The following is a 25,259-nucleotide window of genomic DNA, read 5'->3' on the forward strand; positions in this document are numbered from 1 at the left end:
TTTTTAATTTATTTGCCTGGGCTTTCGCTGGTGTCTTTTTTTTTTTTATGCGCCCGTGGCGCTGATGAATGTTGCGTGCAACATGTTGCAGCAGGCTGTTTTGCCAGCGGCTCTTAATTTATTGTTCGCCTGGTAGCCGGCGAAAAATGTTAATAAACATGTTTATTATGCGTTCAGTGACAAAAAGCGCAGACAGACAAAAAAAATAATAATAACAAAGAAGGGATTCCTCTTTACGAAAAATTCCCTTTTTCCATAATTTAATATGAATTTTGTTGTACCTTTTTTGTGTGTGCAATGTCCTTTTCGGTTTGAGCACAAAAAAAGGAATTCTCGCGCTTAAAAACGCACAAGCGTTTATTCCATCGGAATTTTGATGAAATTTATATGCGTACGTGCTCAAAATTAGCCAGACCAGATCAATCCTTTGCGGAACCCCCATTCACCTCTCTACGTGCGTTGCGAATGCGCCTGCTTAAATTATACTTTAAATTGGCTAAAAATGCGGCGTAGCAAAAATGCGAATTGTGCTTGCTCCGCTCGGCAGATGAGCAAAGTAGATGTGTCGGTATGGAGCTGGATGGAGTTGGATGGAGTTGGATGGAGCTGGCTGGAGCTGCAGATGACCATCTTTGGGTGGCTGCTCCTCTGCCTCCATATCGCCGGATCGATCGTTCAATGGCTCATTGACTTTTGGTATGCGCCAAAGTTTTTCGTTTGAGCCTCACGTATCTACGACGTTTGCTGCACTCTTGGCCACCGATTCGGATTCCGATTCCGATTCCGATTCGGTTTTGGTTTTGCCTTGGGTTTTGGTTTTGGTTTGGTTTTGGCTTTGGTTTTTGGTTTGGTTTTGCTTTACTGTGCTGGGGGCTTGGCTTGGTTTTCGGACTTTGGAGCTCCTTGGCGGCTGTCACGGCATTTAGCGCACAGTTGCCGGGGCTAGAAACTGATTTATGTGGTTATGCGCGGCTCGTTGCTGGATTCCCTCTTCTTACCCATAGACATAGTCTATAGACTACTCATAAAGTCGGATTTCGATGCGTGAGTGCGGCTTTTGGTCGCGGCCGTTAAGAAAATTTGTAAATACTTTTGGTCATTGCAGGATAATGAATCGTAGCTGAAGCAGATGGGTACCAAATCGACTTGCGATTGACTTTATAATGGAGCCTGAATTGGTTACAGCCATCCGATAAGGCAGTGGGAATAATTGAAATTACTGGTGAGCCTATGCAGCCAAAGTATCAAAGGTATTCTTCTTTTTTTGGTCCTGACTAATGAGGAGAAAAGTAAATTATTATCAGTTACATTTAATGTGCATAGTACGTTTATTTATTTACCTTTTATAATTCTGTATAATATTGTTATCCAAATTTGTAATGTTCTCGTATTACTTTAACTTATTCCAGCCATTTAATCTTTTGCCAACCCGAGGGAATTGACAGCCAGACTGTTCCTGCACACAGATACAAACACACACACAATACACTCACCCAAACACAAACACCCAAACACAAACACAAACACAAGCACACACTGTCCTTGTCTCGTAGTTTTTAATTTATGAGTAGAAATTTATTTAAATTAGGAACTCATTAGTTGTCGTTGTCGACGATGTCTGCGCAGGCTCTGGGGCTCCGTCTACCTTAGTTAGTGGGGCCTGTGGGGGATTTGCCACGGGGAAAGGGGCACAAAGGCACTACTGTTTCGTGTTTATTTCTGTTTGCTGAGTGGCACGTTGGCCCATGGACTTTATTACATTGTAAAGTTCTGTTCGTTCCGGCAAATTGAGTGAGCGACTTGACTGCAATTGAGTCATGTCCTGGCATAAGTTCCACCGACTCGAGAGGAGCAGCCCACTTGTAAGGATTTCACAACTGTTTGCCTACCCCTCGCCGGACTTGAAAGGACCCAATCAAACATGTCATAAATAAAATTATGTAAGAAAACCCTAAACAAACAGTTCGAGAAGGCAGGAAAGAAAAACCCTTCGCCAGCAAAATGGAAATGGAAAGTGAAAAATTCTTTTGGGGGGCAACAGAACGTTGCATGATAAATTAGCACAAGCTGCGGGGTCGAAGCTAAAGTGCCCAAAATACTAATTTTCAATTCAAATGCAAACAAAATAATGGAAAACAAGTGAAAAAGGCACAAGTGAAAAGGACAGCAAACAAAATCGAAAACAAAGCAGCAAAAAGGAAGAAAAAAGGTAGAATGGCCAAAAGTTTTACAAACCGCAAAATTGTAGCGGTTGCAAAAGAATTTCCCCACCACCCAATGGAACCAGGAAAAAAAGTGAAACATTTTTTGTTTTGTTTTGTTTTTCTCCTTTTGGCCGCTATGGCACCCTCCCTTTGTCAAGGATACTCATGTTGTTGTTGTGGTTAGCCTGTTTGTGTTGAGTGTTTGCGATGGCCATAAAAAATTAAGCACCATTTCAATTGTGTGCTCCCATTTTGGATGTTGTACAACATCAAATTTAACATAAATATTTGTTGGCTTTGGCTGTAGTTATACCCGTTACTCGTAGAGTAAAAGGGTATACTAGATTCGTTGAAAAGTATGTAACAGGCAGAAGGAAGCGTTTCCGACCATATAAAGTATATATATTCTTGATCAGGATCAATAGCCGAGTCGATTTGGCCATGTCCGTCTGTCCGTCCGTCTGTCCGTCTGTCCGTCTGTCCGTCTGTCCGTCCGTCTGTCCGTCTGTCTGTCCGTATGAACGTCGAGATCTCAGGAACTACAAAAGCTAGAAAGTTGAGATTAAGCATACAGACTCCAGGGACATAGACGCAGCGCAAGTTTGTCGAATCATGCTGCCACGCCCACTCTAACGCCCACAAACCGCCCAAAACTGCCACGCCCACACTTTTGAAAAATGTTTTGATATTTTTTCATTTTTGTATTGGTGTTGTAAATTTCTATCGATTTGCCAAAAAAAATTTTGCCACGCCCACTCTAACGCCCACAAACCGCCCAAAGCTGCCACGCCCACACTTTTGAAAAATGTTTTGATATTTTTTCATTTTTGTATTAGTCTTCCAAATTTCTATCGATTTGCCAAAGAACTTTTTGCCACGCCCACTCTAACGCCCACAAACCGCCCAAAGCTGCCACGCCCACACTTTTGAAAAATGTTTAGATATTTTTTCATTTTTGTATTAGTCGTCTAAATTTCTATCGATTTGCCAAAAAACTTTTTGCCACGCCCACTCTAACGCCCACAAACCTGCACTTCTACTAGCTGAGTAACGGGTATCAGATAGTCGGGGAACTCGACTATAGCGTTCTCTCTTGTTTTTCACTCCTTTTTTTCTGGCTTTTGAGGGTCGCAACGTTGGTCAAGGAAATTTGTTGGCCCAAATGAAGCTATTTGTAGGCCACCTTTCTACTAACTTGGGTGGTGGCTTCAAATGTCTTTCATTTGAAAGAGTTGTTAAGGTAAGTAATCAGTAGGGTAACAAAAACCAATGGAGTGGCGAAGTATATGTATTTTCAAATGTATTTTACCTTAATTATTAGTGAATCATGTGAATAATTGAAAATACCCGTATTTTTAACGTACCATCTCTTCTTTAGATCCCATTTCCCGACTTTAATTAAACGTGATTAATTGATTAAGCGACTGTAGCTGCTTCCAAAGACCCTGCTCCACCGATTTGCTCAGACATCGACTATGTATATTGCCGCCAAAAAAGGGGCGTGCCCCTCGGTGTTGCCTACTTTGCATTTCAAATGCGCCGTCGCCGTGTCGTTTGTCTCGTCTACATGGTTGTGGCAATGCCGAGTTGCCGAGCTGCCGTGTTTGTGTCGTCAAATTGTGCGACATCTTTTCAAATTGTTTAGCTATTTTCGGTGGCCGAGCTGCGGAGACATTTGTGCGGTTTTCCCCAGTTTTCTCAGTTTTCCCAGTTTTCCCAGTTTTCCCAGTTGTCGCCGGAGACGCCGCCACAAATTGCGAAAGCGGCACGTGACCGAGAAGACAGCAGTCTCCTTTGAGGCGAATGGAAAACTCGGGGAAAAATCGGCAGGGGTGCCATGGAAAATCTGTCTGCCTCAGTCGACGCGTCTCCCTATATCTTAGCCTACTTATTAAGCCCCATTTATTATAATATATGGTAATAATAATTTTATTAGATAAATTACCTGCAGGCGCAACGCGTCGTCTTTTGTGGCATTTGCCAAATGTTCTTCATACGCTGTAACAGCTGCTGCGGTTTTTATGGCCAAGAAGAGGTGGTCTATAAAACATATCCATATGGCCAATACGGAGTGTGTTTATCTTACGCCGGATATAGAATGAAGGCGGAGTTCTGTTCACAAATTTGTATTCAAGTGGTGATTATTATTACGCCATCGAAAGACATGGGCGGCTGAAGAAGCATCTTTAAATTTCAGCAATACATTTCAAGTAAAACCAACCTACGGTTGATTCTTTGAACTAATTGAAAGGCCGAGAGCAGACTTTCCATACATTTCACAGCAACTTGAACTCATTCTTTAGCTCAAATCATCTATCACCCAATTTGGAGTTACAGCCCCCTTTTTTTTTGCAATCCCCAGAGGCTGAAAATTAGGCAAACAATGGCCCAAAGAAGTCGAAATGGGAGTCAAAAAGAAGCGCACACCAAAATTGGTAGGGCAAATAGGCAAAAAAAAAAAAAGGAAAAAGTAGGAGCCAAAGTTAAATGCTAAAACACAATTATAGTAGACTGGCATGGCCGGGTCACATTTGTGTGTGCGGAGTGTATGGAGTCTACATGTAGGATTAACTTCAAAGGCCGCCTTTGACGGCTGAAAATGCGCTCAAGCAGGAAACTAAGCCAACAAGATGTGGAAAAGGCCGAAAGGCATGGCGGCAGTTGGAAAAGTACATAACAACCAGCTAACTAAAGTAGGCGAATTAAGGCAGCCAGGCAGAAGTAATATCATATATTATATATATACACATGAAGTATCTTTGGACTAGAACATATACATATACTTGCATATTGAGCAGCACTGCCCTCTCAAAAGGTGGCAACAGAGTGCCACGAACAATTGCCCTTTCCTTCTTTCAGATAATTCTGGGCAGATTAATTTTGGGTCAATAGCAGGCGGCTGGCCGTAGAGGGAAATTATTAAATTATTACCAAATAGTTCAATAGGCAGCTAGCCTGCATCTATTACTCAAAGCCTATGAATATAATGAAGACAGCTCCGTCGCAAGCTTATAGGATATTGAAACTTCGGATAAGTGCCTCCAATATATAGACAAAAATGAATACACTGATTTTATGTAATATCATGCATAGAATTTAATATACTGCATTAAGTAAAGCACTGACTTAGATCATATAAATATGCAGCATTTAATCGTCATACTTCCCCGCACTGTGCAGCTTTTTAGAAAACACTTAATCTGATGGCAACTAATCCTGTAATTAACTGCTGCCTCTTCCTCATTAAACCATCATTCAATCACTGCAACCCACAGCGAAATGCACAAGTTTAGGTTTTCCTAAGACTCCAAGACTCCAGATGCGGGGTAAAATCAAAGGAACTCACAGAGAGACACCCACAGAGGACGATTTGCCAACGCTGATTAGGGGATTTGTTAATGCGCTTTTAATACACGAACCCCCATCCCCCCCCCACTGGCTGCCACGCCCCCATCCGCCTACTGTGTGCGGCATTATCGGGTAAATCGGCAAAAGCTACAAAAACTACTGGCAAACTGCTTAACCCCTTGCTGCCGGGCGGATTGGTTAAACGCAAAAGCAAAACCCCGCGACGACGAGGACGACGACGACGACAATGCAATTAATTATAAAAATTCGCTACAATTTATTTGCGTTGTCGTTTTTATTTATGAACGCGGTCGCCGGAGAAGAAGTCGCCTTTATCCGCAGCACTTTAGCCTAATTATGTTCGATTGTTTCCATTGTTCACGCACCTTCCGCTCCCGATCGCAATCAGTGAGTCAGAGGGGCCCAAACGAAAGAACGGGATGGAGGCCATATAGGCACCATACTATGCTATACCATACCACACCATAGCACACCACACCACACCATGGCAAACTGGATCCACAGATCCCCCGATCGAATCCGGCATTGTTGGTCGTGCTCCACACCGAGTACCATTGTTGCATTGGGTGTGTTCCTGTTTTGGTTTTTCTGTATTTTTCGGTTTTCTGGTTTTTTGGTTTTTTGGGTTCGCTTCGGTTTCTTTTGTCGCTTTTTAGCGTCGGCGTGTGTTTAAATTATATGCTTTTAAAAAACGTTTAAGGATTAATTGGATTATATCGTTTCCTTTTCTTTTTTTTTTTTGTGCTGCTCTGTTGATTTTGTTCTGTTTCCCGCGCTTTTAATGCATTTTGAATGTAGTTTAGAAGGTTTTTGGGTATTTAAAATGGGACTAATGGTGCAATATGTTCCAAGATTGGGATTAAGAAATCAATTAAGATCGAAAAGGTTTCGTCTTTGTATTTCCACGGCAGAAGAGATGAAGATCGTTATCTACTGCGATTATTTCCAAAGTTAAAAGTCTTAAAATCGTTGGCAAAAGATTCTAGTTTCTAAAAGCAACTCAGTTTATTTGTATGAGGCACAATTCAAAAGCGATATTCAACAATTTCCATCATATAGACAAAAGCAGCTGGAAGAGGTTATTTATGGTGCCATTTGAACCACTATTGATACCGATCTCGGCCAGAGTTTATAACTCTTGGGGAACCGCAGAGTCGAGAACTGTAAAAATCAATTACAAACCCAAACAGACACTTACCATAAATAATAAGCCATGGAAAACGAGGAGAAAAGGCCAATTCAGCTTTATATTTCTTCGGTTCGATTTTACCCATTCAGCGCTCCATTGCCTGCGATAGAAATCTTTACGAGGCAGCAACAAAACTATTTTGTGGTGCCGAACACAATCAAACAAAGTAGCCGGAGGAATGAGGAATGAAGGGTTCAACGAAGGGAGGAGTTTTTGGCCACGAGGAACCCGCACAATTTTGATTGCATTTTGATCGACGGCAAACAACAAAAACAGGGCTAACGATGCGTTTGTGCCTGCTTTTTGTGGCTTTTGAAGTTGTAAGAAAAGAAAACGCTCACCAAGCCAAATCACAAACAACCGAAACCATATCCAAAGCCAAAGCCAAAGCCCAAAAGCGTAACCAAAGCTCAACAAAGAATTCATAAAGCCGAAAACGAAACCAAAACCAAAACCAAAAACCGAATCCGAATCCGAATCCAAATCGAGGGGGAATCTGTAGGGGGCATAGGCCTAATCAGATGAAACTGGCTTTGCATAAGTCGAAAAACATAGTTTTTTACAGTGGTTGCATGGGCTATACTTAAAACCAATTTGGTGTAATTAAGAACGCAGCCAGCCATAAAAAACCTACAATAATTTCTTTGCAATGGAAGAGCAGCAAGTGAAACAGTGGGTAATCTTCTTAGCTGAAAGTGGGGCAAGCACATTTATATTGGCTGAAAACTGCACACTTTCCCACTGTAAAGTTTGGTTCAATCGATCCAGCTTCTTCGATTTGGCAAGGCTTTATCTGTCTACCTGCTGGCCAAAATAAAAAGCCAGACCCCAACCCCAAACCCCAAAAACCCAGCCTAAGCAAATGATTTGTGCGCATATTTCATCGTCGTCTCTCAATCTTTTCCTCCACAGCAGCAGAATTTAATGCATTTCTGTGGAAAAAGTCGGAGTTGCGATGGACAAACTAAGCCAGGCCAGGCCAGCGATTCGTTTCATTTCATTTTGAATTTGGTACGCAACGCTTTTCCTCGGATTCGGATTCGAACTCAGACTCAGACTCTCTTCAATTCCCGATTTAAATTTGCATTTATATTAAGTTTGGGTGAAAGGGGAAGGCGTGGTCATAGTTGGGCCCCAAATTGATTGATTCGATTATGGGCATCGGGAACTAAGCTCAGGTTTTCTCTTCAACTGAACAAAGATTATGGAAAAGGTGTTTTAGCCAGTGCATAACTATGGGTATATTTATGAGGGGAGGCATTGAATCAAAAATGTTAATCAGAAATGTGGAGATAGAAACCATAATTATAGAGTACGTTTTAAAATGTAACCCCTTTATATATAAAAAGATTGGAACATTCCCATAGCGAAACTTCCAACAAAAGAGCTATCAGAGATGAAGGCGCTGCTCAAAGCCTAAAGACTTTTCGCCACGGCTCATCATCATTAATGGTGAATATTTATTTCCATATCGCTGGCAAAAGGAGGAGTCATATGTGTATGTGATTTTCTTGATTATCATTTCGGGAAATCTTCCCTGGGAGAGTACGTGCCATAATTTTTCATGCCTCGTGAGCGCGATGATCCTCATCAGACGTCAGACGGCTTGAAATTGCCATTGTAATCGACACATCTCGAATAGAGGGAAGTAAACTGAGTGAGTGGCTCAGTCGGCGGATGAAGAAGGAATGAACTCCAGCTCAAAGTCAAAGAGACTTTCAAAGAGACTCTGAACACTCATCCTCAATTGCTGCCCACGGGTATCTGCGTTGGCTCATATACAGTACAAACGAGTATATATATTTATATCATTCTGTGCGCCTTATCAAAGTTTAATAATCTGACGTTTTGATTTTAAATGAGGAGAGTGCCTCGATTGCCTCCTCAATGGATTTCATTTAATATGCCGCTTAGTGCTGTTGATCTGACTTCGGCTTGACACATTTGTGGGCCGATTCACTCACAGACGGATCGAAGATGGAAAGGCGATTTATGGATTTGAAGTGCGAGGCACACATGTCGTGTATCGGGCATAAAGCAGGAAACCACATCGTCTTTAACTTCTTGTGAACTCTGACCCATTTGAAGGACTCTCGGGCATGGGAAAGTCAGTTATCCGACTTCCCTTAGGCTTTCATTTACTTCTTCCTTTCCCCTCAGCACGGCTTTCCATACTGGCTCGCAGCTGACAAGTCGCTCCCTCAACTTGGAAAATATGCAAATGAATTCGTATTATTATACACCAGGGCATGCCTACCTACCTACCTACCAACCTCGAAAAGCGAAGGAAAAAAGAACGCTCAAAATAATCAAAACGAAACCTATAATTTGTTTTAACAAGTGAAACGCCCCGAGTTTCATAATTTACCCTCGGCACATATTGAAATGAATCGAGCGACAAGCGCCACACGAAAGTCGGCAAATCAAGAGTGAGTTGGGAAAATTTGCATTTTTCTTTCGGATTTTTTCGGCCTCTCAGTCTTTGAAGTGTTTCCGTTTTGGCCAGAGTACCTTATCTAAAACAGCATCAGCAGTCCAAGTCTGGCCAGAAGTGACCCCGAAAATCGGTCACAATTATCGGGTCTAGACTGCAGGGTATCAAATGCCACAAAAGCGTGTCCAAGTTGAATAGAAAACGGGGCAGTGGGCGTGGCTCTTTGGCGGGGGTGTGCCCACCGACGGTAATTAGTGTTTCAATGCTAGAATTGTATTCGAACAGAGGAAGGCGGAGTTGTTGAAGGTAAATAAATGGTAGTGTTCAATAAAAAGCAGCATGTACGAGAGTCCGAATACATTTTTAATTCAAATGGTGTACTCATCGGAGTATTCTCGGTTCAAATGAATGTGTTTTTTATCCTTAAAAAGAATATGAGACAATCGCCATTCATTTGGTCGAACAATCACGAGAAAAGCCAATGCAATCGTATTTTATCCCCCCATCGAACCCTACTACAGAGTAATACTTTGCAAACGCCGCTGCCATTCAGGATAACTTCGCATTCGTGTGCCAAATTATCAAATGGCAACCATAAAACTTCAAAAGCTTCGCTCGGCTCAACGTGAATTGGGCCGTCCGAAACATGCAAATTTGTGCGATGTATCGAGTAAAGGGCCTCAGCTGTTTGTATGGCCTTTCATGACCCCCCATCCCCATCCCCCCAGCTTTTCCCCATTTTCCCTGTTTTTGCGATGCCTTATTTTTAATTCTGCTGGGCGGAAAAGCGCTTGCACACGGACGGCCACGGAGCGAGGACAATGGAAAGGCGAAACCGCACCTAAACACATTTGGCAATTAAGCCAAAGCCTGGCAGGGGAAACTGGGAAATGGGAAATGGGAAAAGGAACAGGCACACACTCGAGGGGAAAAACCAGGGGATACAAGAGCAGAAACAGGAGTAGCAAACGAAACAGGAGCAGGATGCCAGGACATTGAACAGGCTGCCGTCCGCCGGTTGGCAACCGCACGACAGGGCTCAGACACATGAGCTGGATCGCTTGATATATGGCAGAGCTAAATGCTGGGGAAAGCTGAGAACAGAGCCGAAGCTGCCAGCACACTGAGAACAATGGGTGGTTAATGCCTCTCCACTTCAGTTTTGATTTCATTCAAAAGTATTATACTTTTGTAGCTATTTTGCAAAAGTATTTTTAATCGGAGTAATTTATAACTCTTTCTATTTTAAGCAGAGTAATTTATAACTCAATCACTTACTCTTTCTAACTCTACTTTATAACAAAGCTGATCTTTTGAGGGAGTTTTAAACTCTTTTCTCTCAGTGCATACCAGCTGAATGTTGTTTAGAGAACTTGAAATGGGCGGCAGATAAAAATGTAGCGCTGAAACAGCAAAGGCGGAGGGGGGCGCAACATCGCCCACCTACGCCCCTTGTCCACCCACTAATAATAATAGCCCCCCCCCACACACATTTTTCCCCTGGCTCCTTTTTCGAACATGTTTAATGGCGTTATTTATGCGGGCTCTTTGGGCGGCCAGGGGGGCAAATTAGTGGGTGGGTGTGGAGAGCGTGTAATTTGTAGGAAACGAGAGGGAGAGTGAGTGGAATTTTATGCCACTTGAACCTGAAAATTATTTACTCATGGATGCACGGGCACAAGAAGAAAAACTGAAGGGGGCAGCATTGGAAGGGGGGAATCCCAAAAAAATGGCAACTATTTAATACGCGCCCTAGACATTTGTTCGCTTTTTTTTTTCCATCACTAGACTTCTAATGCCGCCTCTGTTTTTGCTCCAAAGTGTGAGCAGTTTTTTCATTACACTGTCTGCCGAAGTTCAGATTGGGTGAAAAGGAGGAATAGAGGAGCAGCAGGAGGAACTGGGGGATTTTGGAGCATGTCCAGGACTCAAGTGGCGCCCTTGCGTGCCATTTAAATGAAGCTGTTTCGCTTGTTGCTGTTTTTATTTATTTTCCGAGTGGGGAGGTCTAGAGTTCTTTTTCTATTTTCGTTGTCTGCGCTGTCTGGTATTTAATTTAAAATTGTTTTCTATATCCGTCTGCATGCGCTGCACAACTTTGGGGCAATAGTTTCCATGGCGATTGGTCAGGGGTCTATTTTTTCCGAGTGCTTTTATTATTTGTATTAAAAACACTCATATGGGCAGAAAATGCGCAAATTTAATTGATGTGTCTTCCCTTTTTTCAGCATTTGTCAGCCAACAAATAGAAAAATAGGAAAACGGACTGCAACAGGGAAACGAGGTAAAAGATTACCTAATTTCTTTCAAATACTTTTTTATAGGGTATCTAAACTAAGCAACAAAAACCATAAATGAGAAGGAATCTATAGACAAAAAGGGCAAAATATGAGTGTATCAAAAGCAGGTGATGAATTACCAGGTGAGCCACGTGATAAACGCGACAATTTCGTGCCACAAACAAATTAATCGACAATTGCAGAAAAAAAAAACTAGCCTAAGTGAAAGAGAAATACAGAACGAAAGCATTAGGTGGAGATAGCAAACACACACAAAACGGGGTGACAGCGAAAAAAGCACATCAAAATGGCCATAATAAATGATTAAATAAGCGTAATTATCACCTTTCCACCGAAGGATCCTCCACCGAACTTGGTCCCTCGCGTTTGCAACATTAAAACAAATTTTATTACTTTAATTACTTTATTTACATTTCGCCAAATGGCTGAAATGGCTCAAATGGCTCGACTGGCTGACACGAAACGCCAAAGCAACGGAAGTCAACATAAGGACACACAACATTGCCGGGCGAAATAACAAAGGCGCCGGAAAAGGAAACAAAAATTACTCCATTTTTTTCTGGAGAGGGAACTTGCCTTCCTATGTGTGGGTTAATGTTAATGAGTGTGTGTGTTGTATTTGTGTGTGTGTGTGTGTGTGATCCGTAGCGATTTGTGGCTGATGAGCAGCGACATGCAAAGCCACTAAAATGGAGTGGGCCGAGTGTAACGGTACATTAACGTAGTCATAATTTAATTAAGACCCACTGTGCACGTAAACAAAGTCAGCCAGCTTTTGTTGGCTTTCGTTGGCCGCATCTAATGACTTTGGGCAAAAAGAATTGGTAGAGCTTATATTAGCCCGCAGAGAAATGCCTTCGGTGTATTTGCCAAGAATGTTATGAAAACTCTGAAAGATCGTAAGGGGAGTGATAAGAAGGCATACGAAAATGCCACGAAAATATGAGCAAGTTTTCTTGCAGATTAGATTTTTCATATCCCTTCACAGGGTCGAGTGCCTTTCAATCTTCGATCAATTTCAATTTGGCTCAGCTAATTAGTTTGTATAAATATTTAAGCTTTTGGCAGCTCAATTTAGGTCCTTCTTTTACCCGGAATATCAAAGGAAAGGCGGAAATGAGCTAATCGAAAATCCCCAACCATCATCCGCAAACCCTTGAAAACAGAAAATAGGTGGAGATTGGCGGAAAATGGGGGAAACGCATGTACTAAACGCGTTTTAAATGCTCTCTTAAAGACCATTAACCATTAACGATTAAGCAAGCCATCTCGATGCGATGTTGATGAGCCAAAAACAGGTGGCAGAGAAGTTTCCTCTTCAGCCAAATTAGTTTTTTGTCCGACGGCGTTTGCTCTTTGATGTTTTATTGATGATTTAAGTAATTAGGGAGGGGAAAAAAACGAAGGAATAGAGTTGGGAGCTATGCAAAATGGTTATATAATAATTAGTTGCGATTTGATTTGTATTTAGTAGTCCGCAAATCACACGAAAATATGGCAAAGCATTTCTATCACACACAGACTTTAATTTGCGATAATGAAGAGCAATTAAAACTTGTTGTTAATTTTATTATCAGCAGGAATGTTTCTATTAAAACAATTTTAGTCTAAATGCATTTAATTATGTTCTAATGGTAGCAATTATCAGTTTCATCTGACAGTGAAGTGTCAACAGTTCCTAATGAATTGAAATTACTGACAGCAATATTGCTCCATTTACTTTGATGGTATTGATGGTAGAAGCACATTTATAGAGTTTAAATTTTTTCAATTCACCTCAAATGCTTTGGCTTCAGCAAAATTGTAATTTATTAAAATCAATGCAGGCATCAAAATTGCTGACATAATTTAAACAAATTGCAGGCTTTACAACGACTTACAATATGTATTTCAATGCACTTAGTATTGTGTCAAATGAAACACAAAACCTGCATTTTTGGAATGTTTTTGGTTTCAAATTGTGTATATTTTCCATTAAAATGATTATAACATTTCCATTCTCGCTGCTAATAATTTATGGAAATTCCTAACCATATCTAGGCACCGACTGTACCAACTCTTTTTCTTTATAGTGCTCATTTAATATTGTTTGAAATGCATAAATATTTTTGGCCACATGCAACATGAAGGCGAACGCCATCCCCATTTTTCCTGATTTTCCCGCTGTTTGCCAGCAATTTTCAATTAACAATTGTTCAGCTGCCAGTGGCTGACTTTTGGGGGTTTAAGGTATGGGGCCTCGAGACTGATTTTGACATCAGCCAAATTGAAATGTAATTGTTTTTGCCAGCTCCTCCATTGTCTGTCGAACTGGAGCCCTTGACCCACGACCCCGCTCCCTTTTACCAGCCCCCCTTGGGACGCCTCTGGCCTCATGCTGTTAATGATGCAGCCACAAAATGCCGTTTGCATATGCTACCACTCCCATGGAATATAGATGAGGAAACTGAGGGCAAACGGGTAAACGGGAAAATGGGGAAAATCGGGGGGCGCCAACGCAGACATCAAAGGCGCATTTAAAATCCCAAACATATTTGAAAATTGCATGGCAATGAATTGGAAATTGAATAGCAGAATGCATTCGAAATTGATTGCTGGGCAAATATGTTGTTTTTCATTTGTTTGCATTGCTTCTTTTTTGCGGAATTCACAAATCATTGGATTTGCTTTTCTATGGGTTAACTTACGTGTTGTGTGTGCGGATATGCAATGAATTCCAAAAATATGCTTACCTGCAAATATAAAGTTAAGAGGTCAAATTAGTAATGATTTTTGGTGCGTATAAATATGTTATTAATCAACTATCATAATTTAAAATACTCCGTATAATTTGGGCCACTTTTACACCTTTTTCTGAACAGCTGTAACCTCATGCTTGACTTTCATTTATTCTAGAGAACCTCTACCCCGAAAATGCCCACATATGCTGTCATAAATCAACTCGATGTATATCGCCACATAAGTGACCGCACTTGATTCAACAAAAAAACATAAACACACACCCTTCTGACCTGTTTGGGTTTCCACGTGCCATATGGTTGCAGCCACGCCTCCCGAGTCAAGGGTCAAAGGGCACCCTTAGCATGGGCATACAAAAATGCATTTAATTATCGCACCTAATTTCAATTAAAGTCAAAATATACGTGCGCAATTCGTAATAATTTTTCGGTCCTTTCTCCGGGTGGAAAGGTGGAAAGCCAAGGAAAAGTGTAGCCAATAACTCAACAAAATGGAAAGAATGTCGGCTTAATGCTTCCAGGTGAGTGCACATTATTCATTGCCTCAAAGAACACACCCCTGAAAAAGGGACTAGGATGTTCATATGTGGGTGGATTGTATCCCTTAGGTGAGGGGCATCCCCATCCCTCGTCCTTTTTAAGTATTATTAATTGTCTTACATGCTTGTTCTTTGCCGCAGGATGTGTTTTGAAGAGCAGCGAATAATCTAATTTGAATTTGCATACCTTCTGTGCTGCCAGCGTATGGTTATCATAAGTATACACACTGGTTTTCCCTAAATTTGTACTAAAGCTGTGTGGGATCCTTAGGAAAGTATTGCTTAACTCCAACTGGCTGTCCCTTCTATTTATTTAAATTTCTGGCACCTCCGAATTTTTGCTATCTATGACACCGCCCAAAAATATGACAGCATATGACCGCAGGGCAGGAAAAACTTGAACTTTCGAATCGAAGAAAGAATGAAACAGAATGACAAAGTCGTGTTCAAAGATGAAAATCCCGAGGGCAAAGCAGCGGAGCACACGCTTTGGAATTGCAGAAAAAGTCAAGCCAAAAATGGCCAAGAAAAACAAAGCAACGGAAAAATGAAGGAAAGGTTCGCCTCTGGAAGCAAAACTGAAGCTGAAGGCAATGTGACTGCGATTTACTGGTTCAATTAGCTTGCGAAGGATGATGGTTTTTGGTGGCTTCGATATTTTTTTTATTTCTGCCCCATAGCCTGGGGATTTTTTGTGTGGTGTGAGCGACCATAATTTGCGCAATTTATGCATGCAACCAATGTCGGTCAAGATTACTGGAAATCTTCGCTGCGATTGCCGTCGTTGCAGTCCATAATTTTCCGATTTTATTTCACATCCCGTCATGCAGGGGTTCTCTCAACGCCCGTCGAGAATGCTACCATAAATTTGAACATCCAATGGTCCCAATTAACTATCGCTGCCACGATCCGTGGCCCCCATCTGGTGTTGTGACATCTCCTAAGTGGACACAACTTTGAGCGGCATCGAATTTATGGCAACTTGTTTAGTCGGTGCTTTTTAGCCGATAATATATGCCATGCGCTTTCAAATTACACGCTGACGCATTCTCATTTAGATTGCGATGCCCTTTTGTCGGGCTAATGTCTTCATTTTGAATATCCAATGGGTTTTGGCTGCGATGCTGGGGCCTCCAAAGAGGTTAATATGCATATTTGTTGCAGGGGATTAGTGAAGAACACTACAACTGTCGGGTAAGCAGCAGTGCACAGTTACATTGCAAATAAATAATAATGAAAGAAAGTATCCTCACCATTTCAGGCATCCCAACTTTAAGCCCCTCCGGTTTACTTGAGCTGACTAAATTAATTCCTGTGACACCTGGAACAACTCCATGTCCATCTTCCGTCAGTCCTAATTAGTTATGCAAAACATTTACTCGTCCTGCTCCGTACGAATGTCACCGGCTGCCTTCATAATTTGTCACACGCAATAAATTATGCAATTTCGGATGCCAAAAAATGAAGATAAAGATAAAGTCGTTGCGTGCCATTGCTCAATCATCATCACCAGCCGCAGCGGAGCAGCATCCTCAAGAAGTGAGTATGGGAAATGGTAAATGGTGAATGGTGAATGTGAATGGGATGATGATGTGAACTTTTATGCTCACTTTTGCATGGTAAATGCTGGCAGACATGTCGCTTACACCGCGTAAATAAGTAAATACTTTAGTTGGCGCACAAAAGTTGACTTTTTATGTTGATTATAATGCTGATGAACCTGGAATTATCACATGTCGTGTGATGGACTGCAAACACGCACAATGCCATATGTACATACATACATTTATAAGGCACTGGACTAAAGTCAACTCAACTCAAGTCGAGTCTGAACGCAGCCTCTATCTCTAAACGCCCAGTTCCAGTTTCGCTCGACGAGTTGATAATCTGCCTGACACTTTGATGAAATGCTCTCTTTTCTTTATTTATGCTGGCATTGATAAATCGTCACAAGTGACAAACAACAGAAGTTCTGACCCCTCGAAGGCCCAACCACGCCCCCACCGCTAGATGTCGCCACTGTGAGGCTGCCCTATCAACGTGGGCCTCTTTCGGCTTTCCGCTGTTGTTCAACTTGCTCTACATACTCGGACATTGATTAATTTCATAGTTAATTTGTCAGCATTAATCAGTATTAACTTAAATAGACATCAACACGTCGCTGGCTTAGAATGAGCTGTCCCTCGCCTTTCGTACTCCTCAATTGTTTTGTTCGTTTTTTGTAATATTAATTAGATTTTACTTCTAGTCAAGATCAACATCTCTGCGTGGGCTTACTGGGGACATGGGTTGTGTGCCACTCAATTAATTGCCTCAGATTTGGGTAGATAAATGAGTGATTAGCCGGAGTTGAGGTAAAGCCAGATAAAGTCTCTTCTAAGCGTATAATTCTCAATTAGTTTAAGCGCCAAGTATGCTTTGTGATGGTTCTGCAGAAAACGAATGGTAGGTAGACATAGAAAAAGCAGAGTAAGTGAAATTGAACATTTTGGCCAAAAGTTACAAAAACTTTAAACATAATGGGGCTACGTAATTCATGTAAATGAGTCTAACAAGAAGTACTGTTCAAGTACAGTCACTACAAAAGCCGAAAAAAGAAAAACTTTCGACCACTTGGCAACCCTATAGCCTATGCCAAACAGAGTTGCTCCATTTCCCATGTTTGCGTGCGTGTGTGTGCGCGACTCTTTGCCGATGTAAAAAATGTTTGCCAAAGCCCAACACACACACATACACATTCACAAACACACACACACACACAGTGTGTCTGAGGAAAGTCGGCGAGCGGTTAAGGCACGTTTATGGGTTAAACAGAGCAGAGCAAACATTAGCGACGGCGGCAGAGTTTCCAACTCCCCCGACCACTTCCTACTTCCAGGCACTTTCCGCTTTTCCGACCTTTTCCCACCTTGCCTCACCTCTCCTCTACCTTTCCTCACCTTTCCCAACCGAAAGCGCGCTTGCTCTTAGCCGTTCTAATGGCCACAAACACATGCGGCGATCTAACGCAACGCGGCGAATTCAAGTGCCGAACGTACATAGCGGTAAACATGCTAAGCGGTTTTCTCCCCGCCTTTCACCGACTTTCTTCTGGGGGCAAAGGCGTGGAAATGCGAGGAAAACCGACTACATAAGCGACGAAGCAAAGTCAACGGAAAAACTGTTTGCCCAAAGACGAAGTGCAAAACGGCGAAGACAAGGCGTCCAGGATAAAATGCAAGCACTTAACATACACTGCAAAATATAAACTAAAACATGTGATGTACTAGTATGCACCTTTTAAGCCAGTTAAGCCAGTTCCTAGACATTGCCTTAAAAAGGGAAATTAAAATATCTAATCCGATTTGTAAAGTAAGGTTTTCCAACCAATGCATTATTTTGCTTAATTATGAACACTTTTTCACTGTGTAAAGTTGGAGGCCCATTTCTGGGCTCTATGTACTATGTAGCATTCTGTGAGCCCAATTGCGGTTAACAAAACTGTCTCAACTCACTGGCTCTTTAGGCTCTGGCCCAAAAGAGCCCAGGCAGCTTCTCCTGGCGCCCATGTCGTCCTGTCCAATTGACGGCTACTTGACATTTGGCGCTGCTCCCTCAGCTTTTGTTTCCCTTTGCTGTTTGCACAGCTCGCACTCAAAAGGATGAGAGGGCAGTGGCTGGAAGGGGGTCTCCCCCCCTACGGACTGTTTCGGCCAAATGGAGTAGAGTAAACACTTCGTTCTGAAAGTCTGCGTCCCATCGCTCCTCTTCCTGCAGAGCACGGGAAAATATTATTTTAGCGTGTGAAAAGTGTAAAGTGCTATAATGTTTGGAAAATATATAACAGTTCCCCTCAGTAGCGCGTGCACAGAGACATCTAGTATGGCATAGTACGGCGACTTGGACGTTCAACGACCGCACCCCTACCACTTTTCCGCCCACTTTTCCAGCCCCTTTTTGCCGCCCACCGTCACGTCGAGTTGACTTGACTTGTTAGCGGCGAATGGTGAGTGGTGAGTGGAAATGCGAAAAAGTGTGAGTGAAAATGTTATTCCTCATTTTGTTTGATTTAAGCTGATCAAGTGTTGCACTTGCTTTTATGGCCAGCTACTACATTTTCTTATTCTTCGGCTTCTATTGTTTACACTCCAGTTGGCTAAGTGCAAACAACTGGAGAGGCAGCCACACTTCGATGGGATCAACTTGGGAAGAAATGGGAATATACTGAGTGCTTCAAGAACGGATATGCAGGATAATGATTTTTTATTTTCAGCATACTATATTTATGATTTTGGTGGTAAGCATCGATTTCATTTTGTATGCAAACTTAACCAGTAAGCTAAATAGATTCTGTAGATACTCAGCACGACTCTGGAACTAAAATCTCTACTAAACAAGTATTTTACGCTAGTTTCACACAAAAAATTTGAGTGTCTTTACTGTGAGATAACTAATGTTTTCCCCAACAGCGTGTGAACTTTTTTAGGAATCAGAGTGGGATTTTACGATCAATTTCCGTTGCAGAACAAGCCTATAAAAGAGAAACTGTTTCGGGTTGTGGGAGGGGATCGGAAACAGGAGATTCGTGTGCATAGCAGCAGTCATACGAAACCACTAAATATGGAACATTAAAAACCATAAATATTAAAACATAAAAATAGCCATAAAACGAATAAAAGAGCGCACAACAACTGCACCAGCCGCAGAGAAGGGCATATTAAAATTACAATGAAAATCCGCTTAGAGGGGAAAATAATTTCCCGCAAGCAGCGGGGAAAACAGCTGGAAATCAATGTGAGCTAAACAAAGCAGCTTCCAAAAAAGAACAAGAAAATGCCACCCAACGTCAGACACACACACTCACGAGCACGGACAATTAGTCGGAAAATTGGGGAAGGGGTGAAAAGGTGTTGTTGGAGGGGGGAAATCAATTTCCAATGGTTTATCGAAAATGCATTTCCATTTACAAGAACTTTCTCACTCCCCTGTCTGCGGCAGTGTATTAAAATCAATGAATAAATAAACAAAAACCAGCAACTATCTCCCACTCTCTGCTTATTTTTTTTTGTCTGGCGGGATCTTTTGTCTCTCGCCGTACAGTGAAAACTGGTGGGGGGATGCCCTACCCCGAAGTTGATTTATATTTGTTTCGGACCGCATTGTGTGAACGGCGACAGCTATAAAAGCTTTGGCGGCACACGTCTCCGCGTCCTCGTCCAGATTTTTGTCCGTATTTCTGTCCGTATCTTTTCGCTGAACTCTTGAACTTTTAACCGCCTGTCTCTGGATTTCGTATATTTATATTTCACTTTTTCAGCCCAGGGCGTGCTGTAGTATAACTTTGAAAAAGTCCAATACATTTGGAAAAAATGCACTTGAAAACTTTCATTAGCAAAGCGGCAACTATTTGATTGCTTAATTAGCAAACATTTTGGGGTCGCCACGAATAAGGACAATTGAAAATGTCAACAGTTGTCCCTTTCGGTTTGTGCATAATTACAAACGCAGCAACAAATGTGAATGCTCGGGGTCATTCGGATGGGTTTTCCAATAAAACAGGAACGTATCACACACATAGTCATATGTGTGTTGTATTTATGAGGGCTGTAGGAAGTAGAGTCTCCCTATATTTGTACATCGTGTTTGCCACTCCATAAATGAGTTAATTAGTCGCAGCCCGCAAAAACTGCATCAATCGCACCCCGGGAAAATGTCAGAAATCGAAATTATGAAATGACATTTCCCTTCGGTCCAATGTTAATTAAGTTTTCGATTGTATACAGCTGTATTTAATGTTTTTCAGGGGCATAGTAGGGTGAAAAAATTCCGAGGGAAATTTGATATTTATATCCGAATTTTTTTTCTTCTATAAGAAATTAATTGATTCGGATTATGTCATACTCGTATGTAGATGCTCAACGGCTTTGATTGATGGTTTGTTATGAAAGCTGGGGGAAATAACACTTTTTCTATGGCGTAAGTAAATTAATGTACATAAGTGCTCCAATATATTAATATTAACACGAATTAGTTGTTCAGTAAAAGAAGGGATTTTAAAGTGTGTAAAGTAAAATCATTTATATCAATGCGTTTTGTAATTTTAAGTTGATAAGATTTTCAAAATGTGGAGCACTTAAGCAAATGATTAATCACGTAAACAACAGTTGGCTTATACACTTACGCCCAACTTTTCTTTTCCCTCACGAATCTCAAAAAAACTTCAAAGGGCCAAAACAAACATATAATTAATAACCAAAGCTAAGAGGGCAAAAATCAAAAAACTTTTCCTGTCACGCCCCTTTAAGTATCAACAATTTCGAAATTTAAGCCGCCCATCTTGCTCTTTTGCAAAGAGCACTTGTCGTTGAAAACATTTGTAAAAATTCCCATGGGTCTTGAAAATGCAGAAGCGACGACTATCGCTAAGATAAATATAAATACAGGGAGATGGCAGTAGATATGAAAGGGCAAGAGGAGAATGTGGAGTGGTCAGCAGGGGGGCATCCCTCATCTTGGTACTCACTCCCATACCCATACCCATACCCATACTCATACTCATACTCATACATGCATAAACAAATAAAAACCCATTAAGCAAAGCCAACAACAACTACCGCATTCATGTGTGCAGTGATTAACAGTAGAAAGAGAGGGGGAGAGCGTTGTAGAAAGAGAGGGGGGAACTGAAGAAAGTAGCAGCAAGCAATTAACAACTACAGCGACAAGCAGAAGGAGTGAAGGAGAGGGAGCTACTGCTGAAACACCGCAAGAAATGTAGTTCTAAAACGCAAACTAAATAGATTAATTAACTATAGGCCGAGATAGTTATTAGATTTTTTACAAGTCTTGATAATAAAACGGTTAACAACATTTAACTGGCTTGCTTATAAGCACAATTCTTTTCAGTGCATCCATGTGTGCGGGAATACAATATCATCCGCAGAGATAAGAGCAGCGGAAGAGCGAGATGGCAAGGCGGTGCGAGGGAGACGGACAATGTGTAGGGGCGAAATGCATTAGATAAGCAAAAACTCAGCTGGAATCCACCAAAAATTAAAGAGAAAGGTTCCATCTGTGTTTACCATATGAAACAGAAGCCGCTCATCCAAAAATATTAATCTCTTTCTCATTCTACGCTTTTCGTCTTTCTCTAAATGCAAAGTGCAGAGATTATGGTCCGTGTGAAATATTTTAATATTTACTTGCACAACACACAAGAAGGGGAAATGCATGCAACTCGACTGGTAAATACACTATCTTAAAACTGGCTTTCTTTTATATATAACTAACTATTAACCATTATCTTAAGTAAGCATTACTAGGTTCTATGTACAAAAGAATTGCGTGTGTGATAAAATGCAGCAAGTTAAACACCACGAAAGTCAAGGCAATGTGCAAAAATATTCCTCATTAAAGAACAAGAGTTCATGTGTGGGCAGCAATGGTCTTGTCAACTTGATGGATCAGGGCTGAAGTTCAAAGGGGGGTGGTGCTGGGAGCTGCCCCAACCGCTTTTCCGCAGCGCCCTTTGCGGAATCCGTTACTAATCACACGACTTACATTTGCAGCCCGCTTCCGACTTTTCCCCATCCGCTCCGATCCCCTCTTCAATTTCCATTCCTCAGTTCAGGGTTGATGGCTTGCTGTTGGGGTTGGGGTTGTGTTGGGTTTGGGTTTGGGGTTGGGATGGGTTGGGTTGATGTTGATGTTGATGCATTCGCAGAATCTCAGCCTGTCACATGCTCGTAAAATCAACAAAATGCAGGCGACTGTTGTGACACTTGCCATGACAACGGGCAAGAGCGGCAGCAACAACACTCCGTGTTGCAGTTAGCAAAATGTGTAATGAGTGGCGGCGAGACGGACATACACTGGCAGAAATATCGTCACAGTTCGTAAAGTGCACATACAAATTTTTTAGGAATTTTCAAGAGATTTTTCAACGTTCTACTCGTACAAAACAATTGCATACATTTCCTATAGTCTAAGATACAATACAAATGTAATGATTTTAGATAGTTTTCTTAATAGTACTTAAACTATAAATATTTAAAATCATTACCAATAATTTTGTATTTATTTATTCCAAGTGCACTTGAAGAATAGGACAAAGCAAGGAGAATCTGCATCTGCGGTAGGTTTTGGTTTAAGAAAACGGTGGTCTAGGGGGAGAACGTGGGGTTTGAACCACCCCAAGAAAGACGGGCGGAGTGTGGGGCTGCTGGAAGGGGGGGGGTTGGCCCACCCACTCGAAAATGCGTCGCTCTCTTTCTGCATTCTATGTCAGCTGTCAAAGCCCAAAAACTGAAGTTGCCTTTGTATTTTTCATTTTTTTTTTTTTTTTTGCCTTTTGCTGTTTGCTTTTTATATGTATATGCATGGACATGGCCGGAGTGGGGGGCATGGCCAAAAAGGGAGTGGGAGGTGACTGGATGAGGCTGCCGTGGGGCAAAGTGTCCATTATGTTGATTTGAAAAATAAAAGCAACGGATGCGATTGCTCACACAAAGATGAAGGGCGCACTGACAATGGGCGAGGAGTTTACAGGGGATTTACAAGGCGGGATTTTCCGGGCGGACAGCAGAAGGGGTGGGGGCGTGGTCCGTTTAGCATAGACTGGTGCTTCAAATTTGGTTGATTGAATGAAATGACAGTTATGGTTTTAGTCTTGGGCCAGATTTGCAAGCAATTTGGACAACCACGAGAATGGTATATTCCAGAATTAACAAATAAAATTGGACATTTTCCATTTTTCCACCTTGATTTTCCTCTCAAAAATACTAGGAAGTAAATAGGCCAGCAAAGTGCTGGACATGAAACGAAAGCCCTGCTTACCCCACACAAAATAGCAAATCAAAATTCCAAATTTCCGCCAATATGATGAAGAAGCTACTGGGCAACGCCACGAACAAAAATCGCAATCTCAAGTTCGATGAGGGTATCAATCTGGACCAGATCATTGCCAAACTGAAACTGATTGGGGAGTATGGTTCCGTGGTTCAGATTTCCGTGCGGGAAATCGAAGCGGTTTGTTCTCAGGCCAGGGAAGTGCTGCTAAAGCAGCCGACTTTGCTGGAGATTCCGGCTCCGATCAATTTACTCGGAGATATACACGGCCAGTTCCTGAATCTATTGCGCTACTTTGAGTCCAACGGCTATCCGCCGGATTCGGTGTATCTGCTACTGGGTGACTATGTGGACAGGGGCAAGCAGTCCATCGAAACACTGACCCTGCTGCTGGCCCTCAAGGCGAGGCATCCGACCAAGTTCTACCTGCTGCGGGGTAACCACGAGTGCTCCAGCCTGAATCACTTCTACGGATTCTACGACGAGTGCAAGCGGCGGTATACGGTGAAGTTGTGGCGCACCTTTGTCGATTGCTACAACTGCCTGCCACTGGCGGCGATCATCGAGAATAACATCTTCTGCTGCCACGGCGGCCTGAGTCCCCATCTGTTCAGCATGCAGCAGATAAGGGAAATCCCTCGACCCATCGAAATCCCCGAGTCCGGCTTGGTATGCGACATTCTGTGGTCCGATCCCGATCTGCGCATCATGGGCTGGGGTCCCAACGAAAGGGGCGTCAGTCACACCTTCGGCTCGGACGTGGTCAGTGCGTTCCTGCACAGGTTTAAGTTGAATCTCATTTGCCGGGGCCACCAGGTCGTCGAGGATGGCTACGAGTTCTTCGCCAAGCGGCAGCTGATCACCATTTTCTCGGCTCCAAACTACTGCGGGGAGTTCGATAATGCCGGGGCCATGATGTGCATCAATCGGGATTTGTTGTGCACTTTTCGAGTTCAGAGGCCCATTTTATCGGAGCAGAAGCGACTGTCGGAAAATATTATTTAATGGTTTCAAGACTCGTCCATTGGATCATTGCAAACTATGTTTGTTCGTTTTTTTTAAACCGTATTGTGAATTCCCTTTTTTCAATTGGCGTTATGAAAGCAAGCATCATTAAAATCTAAACATTTCCGTTGTCGGTTGTAGTTGCACAAACATAATATTCTGGAAAACTTTTGAAGCTCTTATTAGGCTATATTTTATGATGATTATTCTGTGATTACGTAATTAACTGCTGCAGTTTCAAAGCAATTAATCGAAAAATCCATTAAATTATATATCAACAGTCCATAAAAAGCCACAGCGATTTCTGCACTTTGTACAGTCGCGCAAAAAGTAATATATATTAATTTGATAAATAATAATCATTAATTTCCATCTAGTTAAGTCATAAAGGCAATTAAATGATGGCAGCGCTCGCAAAGAGTTTTGTACAATTTTCCTCGCACATTTTTGTAGCGCCCAGTTCAGAAGCTAATGACTGCCCTCAGCGAAAGTGAAAAGCAGCTAAAATAATTACTAAAATGCATTACAACACGCACACACACACATCCATAGTGGTAAATGCAAATTGGCGGGGAAAATATGAAAAACAAAAAAAAAGGTGGAGGGGGAGGAGAAGGGGAAGAGAGAAATTAAATGACACAGCAATTTGCAAAGG

General features: G+C 41.9%; 2 protein-coding genes across 2 annotated transcripts in view; one reads left to right on the forward strand and one right to left on the reverse strand.

Annotated features, from left to right (window-relative positions):
- The window catches only part of LOC120445640 (leucine-rich repeat and immunoglobulin-like domain-containing nogo receptor-interacting protein 1), a 79,260-nt gene that overhangs the window by 44,388 nt on the left and 9,613 nt on the right, over positions 1–25,259 (reverse strand). The gene's annotated exons all lie outside the window — the stretch shown is intronic.
- On the forward strand, positions 23,487–24,759 carry LOC120445641 (serine/threonine-protein phosphatase alpha-3 isoform). Its single transcript, XM_039626182.2, has one exon. The coding sequence runs from the start codon at positions 23,630–23,632 to the stop codon at positions 24,602–24,604; it is 975 nt and encodes a 324-aa protein (XP_039482116.1). The 5' UTR covers positions 23,487–23,629; the 3' UTR covers positions 24,605–24,759.

The sequence above is a fragment of the Drosophila santomea genome, chromosome 2R, assembly GCF_016746245.2.
Source record: "Drosophila santomea strain STO CAGO 1482 chromosome 2R, Prin_Dsan_1.1, whole genome shotgun sequence".
In the NCBI taxonomy this organism is placed as follows: Eukaryota; Metazoa; Arthropoda; class Insecta; order Diptera; family Drosophilidae; genus Drosophila; species Drosophila santomea.